This window comes from Camelina sativa, chromosome 11, assembly GCF_030686135.1.
Source record: "Camelina sativa cultivar CO46 ecotype springtype chromosome 11, ASM3068613v1".
Classification (NCBI taxonomy): domain Eukaryota; kingdom Viridiplantae; phylum Streptophyta; class Magnoliopsida; order Brassicales; family Brassicaceae; genus Camelina; species Camelina sativa.
This window is the reverse complement of record NC_141890.1, coordinates 48,670,615-48,674,930: the sequence shown is the minus strand read 5'-3', so window position 1 is coordinate 48,674,930 and position 4,316 is coordinate 48,670,615. Positions and strand designations below refer to the sequence as shown.

The 4,316-nt window shown below is 37.1% G+C and overlaps 1 protein-coding gene across 1 annotated transcript; it reads right to left on the bottom strand.

The window, feature by feature from the left end:
• Positions 1 to 297: 297 nt before the first annotated feature.
• On the bottom strand, positions 298 to 3,180 carry LOC104726816 (uncharacterized). The gene is made up of 4 exons (XM_010445762.3): positions 2,637 to 3,180; positions 2,436 to 2,530; positions 1,295 to 2,320; positions 298 to 1,211 (listed from the first exon to the last, which is right to left on the bottom strand). Exons 1-4 carry the CDS (start codon positions 2,854 to 2,856, stop codon positions 444 to 446), a joined length of 2,109 nt encoding a protein of 702 aa, XP_010444064.2. The 5' UTR covers positions 2,857 to 3,180; the 3' UTR covers positions 298 to 443.
• Between the last annotated feature and the right edge of the window lie 1,136 nt (positions 3,181 to 4,316).

Sequence of the window (4,316 nt, the reverse complement as noted above, 5' to 3'; positions counted from 1 at the left end):
TATAAGAAAAACACTTGTATTGACACATCTTTATCTTAAAAATATTCGTTACAAGGAAACCAAAAACAGCCTGCCAACAACAACAACATCAAATGATCATTCAAAAAAAGATATTAAAAAGAAAAGACTCATGAATATGAATACTATTCTTTAGTCTACATAGCATATGCAAAACCCATGGGATGTTGGAATAGACGGGGGACAAAAACATCTGTGAGATTGACACATCTATCTCTACCAAAAAGCTCCATTACGGTCCACACCACACTCTTCACTTTTTAAAAAAAAGAAAATATAAATTTTAATTTTAATTTTATTTATTTATATAACGGCTACAAAAGTATTTGAAAATTAACATAAATAAATAGTCTTTAAAAACAAAAAAGAGAGAGAGATCTATACAAAGAAGAACCAGTAAAGGTCTGCCATGTGGAATACTTCTTTTATCCACGTGGAAGTCTCATTCTCCTTGAGAACGAGTCGCGGTGGGACCCCACATTTGAAGAGTATCTCGTCACGTGAACTCCCCACGTGCCACTGACATCATCGTTACGCTTGAGCGGCGCCGTTTTGGTCATCCACGCGGTAAAGTAATCCGTCGTCGTTTCGGTCACGAGTGTTTCAAAGATTCCTTTCTCGATCTCCGTGACGATTCCTTCGCCGTCCTCTTCAAACGCCGACTCGATCTCCGGGAAGTCTCCGGCGACTAGAGCGTCGATGTCTTCTAAAACCAAACACTTTGCTAAAGGGAACCGTTCGATTCTCCGAGATAACTCGTCGATGAGCTCCGAACCTTTTAGATTCCTCTGAGATTGTATCGAGTAACTACACACCCAAGGTTTCAGGTTGATGTGTGGTTTTAAGATATCGGCGAGGATCTCGTCGGCTAAGTGGAAGAGTAGCTTTCTGTTGCATCGGAGAGAGAGGCTTTCCGGTGAGCTTCTTCTGCTAGGGCGGGTTGATGTAACAGCGAAATGTTCGAGGAAGTAGAAGATTGATGGATCGAGTGGGTGTGAAGGAGAGAACCATTTAGCGTATGAGATTGGTGTGTCTCTGTCGATCCCTGTTCTTCTTAGTGTTCTTGTTATGTACTCTAACTCGCCGCCGGCGATTGGTGCAATGTGGGGTTGTGGTTGGCTCGCAAAACTAGGCAACTCTGTTGATGATGCTCTGTTTCTTGGTGTTTGTGTTTCTCTGAGTTTTACGTTTGACTGCCAAAAAATATAATAATAAATATTTAAACTTTGGATAAGGGAAGGGTTTTTGATTTCGATGAGAGAGTATGTGTTAATACCGATTTGTGATGAGGTGATGAATCTTTCTTCTTGAAGGTTGGAACACTAGTGAAGTTGATGAGATGATTAATGGATAAAGGTGTTTTTTTGTTTGAAGATTTGTCTCCTTGAATGAGAAGAAGACCATTGTTGTTACTTGTTGTTGCTGGTGGTCGAACAAACGGCTCTTCTTGCATTGTCTGTGGCGGCTTCCCTAATCTCGACTTGAAATTCTCTGGTTTCTTGCATTTCTTTCTAGACTTCCTCTGTTTTGCTTGCTCTGTTACTTGTGGCTCTTCTTGCACTGTTGGTAACCTGTTCTTGTCCTGAACCTTCACTGTTGTTGTTTCCAGATTCTTGGAAGCGACATTATTTGTCTGAAGTGAGGTTTGTTTGGTTTTGGGGATCTCCGTTGATCCCACTCTCGGGGATGAATCATGAGTGATGATTGTGATCTTAGATGATGCTTTCTTGGAGTCATGAGTCTCTTCTCTTGATTGTTGTTCTTTGTTGGTAATATCAGTTCCCATTCTTCTCCGTCGGCTTACGTTCTCCTTCAACTGCATCACTATCTGTCTAGCGTACTCACGTGGACTCCGATTCTCTTTATCTTCGTGTATCTTCATCTCTTTGACCCTCGTGAGCTTGACATTGTTAATACCAGACAACACGTTGTTGTTGTTGTTGTCTCTGAGATGAAGTGAGGAACGTTGGTGTTCGTAGGAGCAGTTGACGTCAACGGATCTTCTCCCGAGTGAAATCCTCGGAGTCTCGGGAAGAGAACGTGTGCCTCCGTCTACAGAGTTTCTTTGGAGAGAGTAATGTCTGTGTTTCTTGGAGTGAGAAGATCTTGTTGGTGTCTTGAGATCGATTAAGGTAGAAGAAGACGAAGAAGATGGAGTAGGAGATGATCTGTAATTGTCAGGAACAAGATCAAGACCCATGAGTCTAGCAACCAAAGTTGGTGTCTTTATGCTCGGAGAATAAGATTCAGTAGCTGTAACAGATGATCTTGCTTGTGGTTTGGTCTTGATTTTGATACCCATCTAGAAAATTTATGATTATGGTCAAAAAGGAAGAAACTTTTTAGTAACCCAAGACTTATTATTATTTTTTTTGAAAAACAGAGTTGGATGGTTAAATTTTTTATTATTCACTTACAGAGATATTTAGATTTCCATCTTTTCTGGTTGGTGAAGATGTAGTCTCCGTATCCTCCTCCGTTGATTCGAAGCTGTTTCTTGGAGCATCTACACCTGAATTTGATTTATAATAACAGAGAATCAGATAATGTAATGTAAAAAAAGATTGAAGAAGAAGTAATGAGGAAAAAAAAGAAGAAGAGAAGAAGATGGTTGGTACCTTTAGGAAGATGAAGATGGTGGTGGTTAATAGGAAACTGTAAATGTTGAAGATCGAAAATGTTGAATACAGCACTCATACAACCAGCCGCCGTTGCAGTATTCTCGGCGAGAGACGATGATAGTGGTGGCGGCGGTGGTGGCGTTTTGATTTCTTCTTTCTTTGACTTGCTTGAGGATTTCTTCTTCCCTCCGCCGAGCCAGGACCAGTCTCTTCCCATTTTTGTATTTTTTTTAACCGGTTTAAGAATGAGCTCTGTAGTCTCTGACTTGCTTGTGACTTGAGGAGGAAGAAGTAGCTACAAATATGAAGTGGGGGAATTGGTTTTTTTTTTATAAGATTAAAGAAAAAAATATATATAGCTGAGAGAAAATGGATCCATGAGACCGTATAAATAAATACGTAATATTTTTTCATAGGCTTTTTTTTTCGTCAACTATATTTTCGTAGAGTTTTAATTAGGAGAGATTTGTCAAATGAAAAATCAATTAAAATTTTGAAAAAATAAAAATAAAGAAAGAAAGATGAAGAAAAGGCTATTTCTAATGAAAATAAGAAAAATGTTTTTAGTTATAAAAGGCAAGTAGGGGCCCTGCAGGTTTTGGCGTCTTTGAAATATACGTAAATGTTTAGTATTCCGTCGGTATCACATGATGTATATATTTTGTTGGAAGACTATAAATTACATATCTAGCTCAACCATGACACGAGTAATGCAATATAATAATTACATGCAGCTTGAACCGCGTTATACTAAATTTTTTTGAAAATGTGTGTTCGTTTTTATTTCGACAACGACACAGTGACACAGTTTTGTTTGTATTTTTGTTAGCAGTCTTAGCGATCATGAATATATCTTTCGCTGTTAGTTCATTACTAGCACATGTTAGTCTATATCACTCACAAGTAACAATTACCAAAATAAATGGACCGTAGTCTACAATAACTTGCATATTTCGGAGTTTTTATATATATTCTGATCCTGTAAAAGAAAAAAGAAAAAAAATTCTAATGTAACATTGACAACTATGTGATCAAATATAATCGCAAGATATTAGAAAAGACCTACACATCATAACGATATGTCGTAGAAGATATTCAAATAATAGAAATTATTCATATAAATTTCTTAAAATAATAATATGCATATATATATATATATATGTTTAGTTACAAACAATGTCAGACTCTCGCAACTACACCACCACTGTTTTATAAAAGAATCCACAAACATTAATTTATTCAAAAGCTCAAACTACAATAAGATTCGTACACAAACTCCATGGCGGTGTTACCAAACAAACAGCGAGGGGATCTTCAATCGTGACCCTTATGTTTCAAACCATGACGTCTTACTCCGATCCTCCTTTCAAATTTTTATCCTTAAATTCATTTTGACTTGATTTCTCATAATTTAATGCCCAGTGATCATTAAACAAGTACAATATGATCTTATCCATCAATAAAGGTGATGTTATGAAAGATCAGTACTTAGATGGTATTACTATATAGTACGACTACTACTACTTATTCACATTGACCCAAAATGACCGTTGTTTGGTTATCACTCGTATGTATTTAATTTGCGACAGTTCTATTCATACTGATACATATATATTTTATTCGTCCTTAGATTGTATGTATAAACAGTAAAATAACTTCAGCTAGCAGTGAAAGTAA

Coding starts and splice junctions, on each gene's coding strand:
- LOC104726816 (XM_010445762.3), bottom strand. CDS start 2,856: ATGGGAAGAGACTGGTCCTGGCTCGGCGGAGGGAAGAAGAAATCCTCA. Junction 2,321..2,435: donor ATGGAAATCTAAATATCTCT/GTAAGTGAATAA, acceptor TAAATTTTCTAG/ATGGGTATCAAAATCAAGAC. Junction 1,212..1,294: donor CATCACCTCATCACAAATCG/GTATTAACACAT, acceptor ATTTTTTGGCAG/TCAAACGTAAAACTCAGAGA.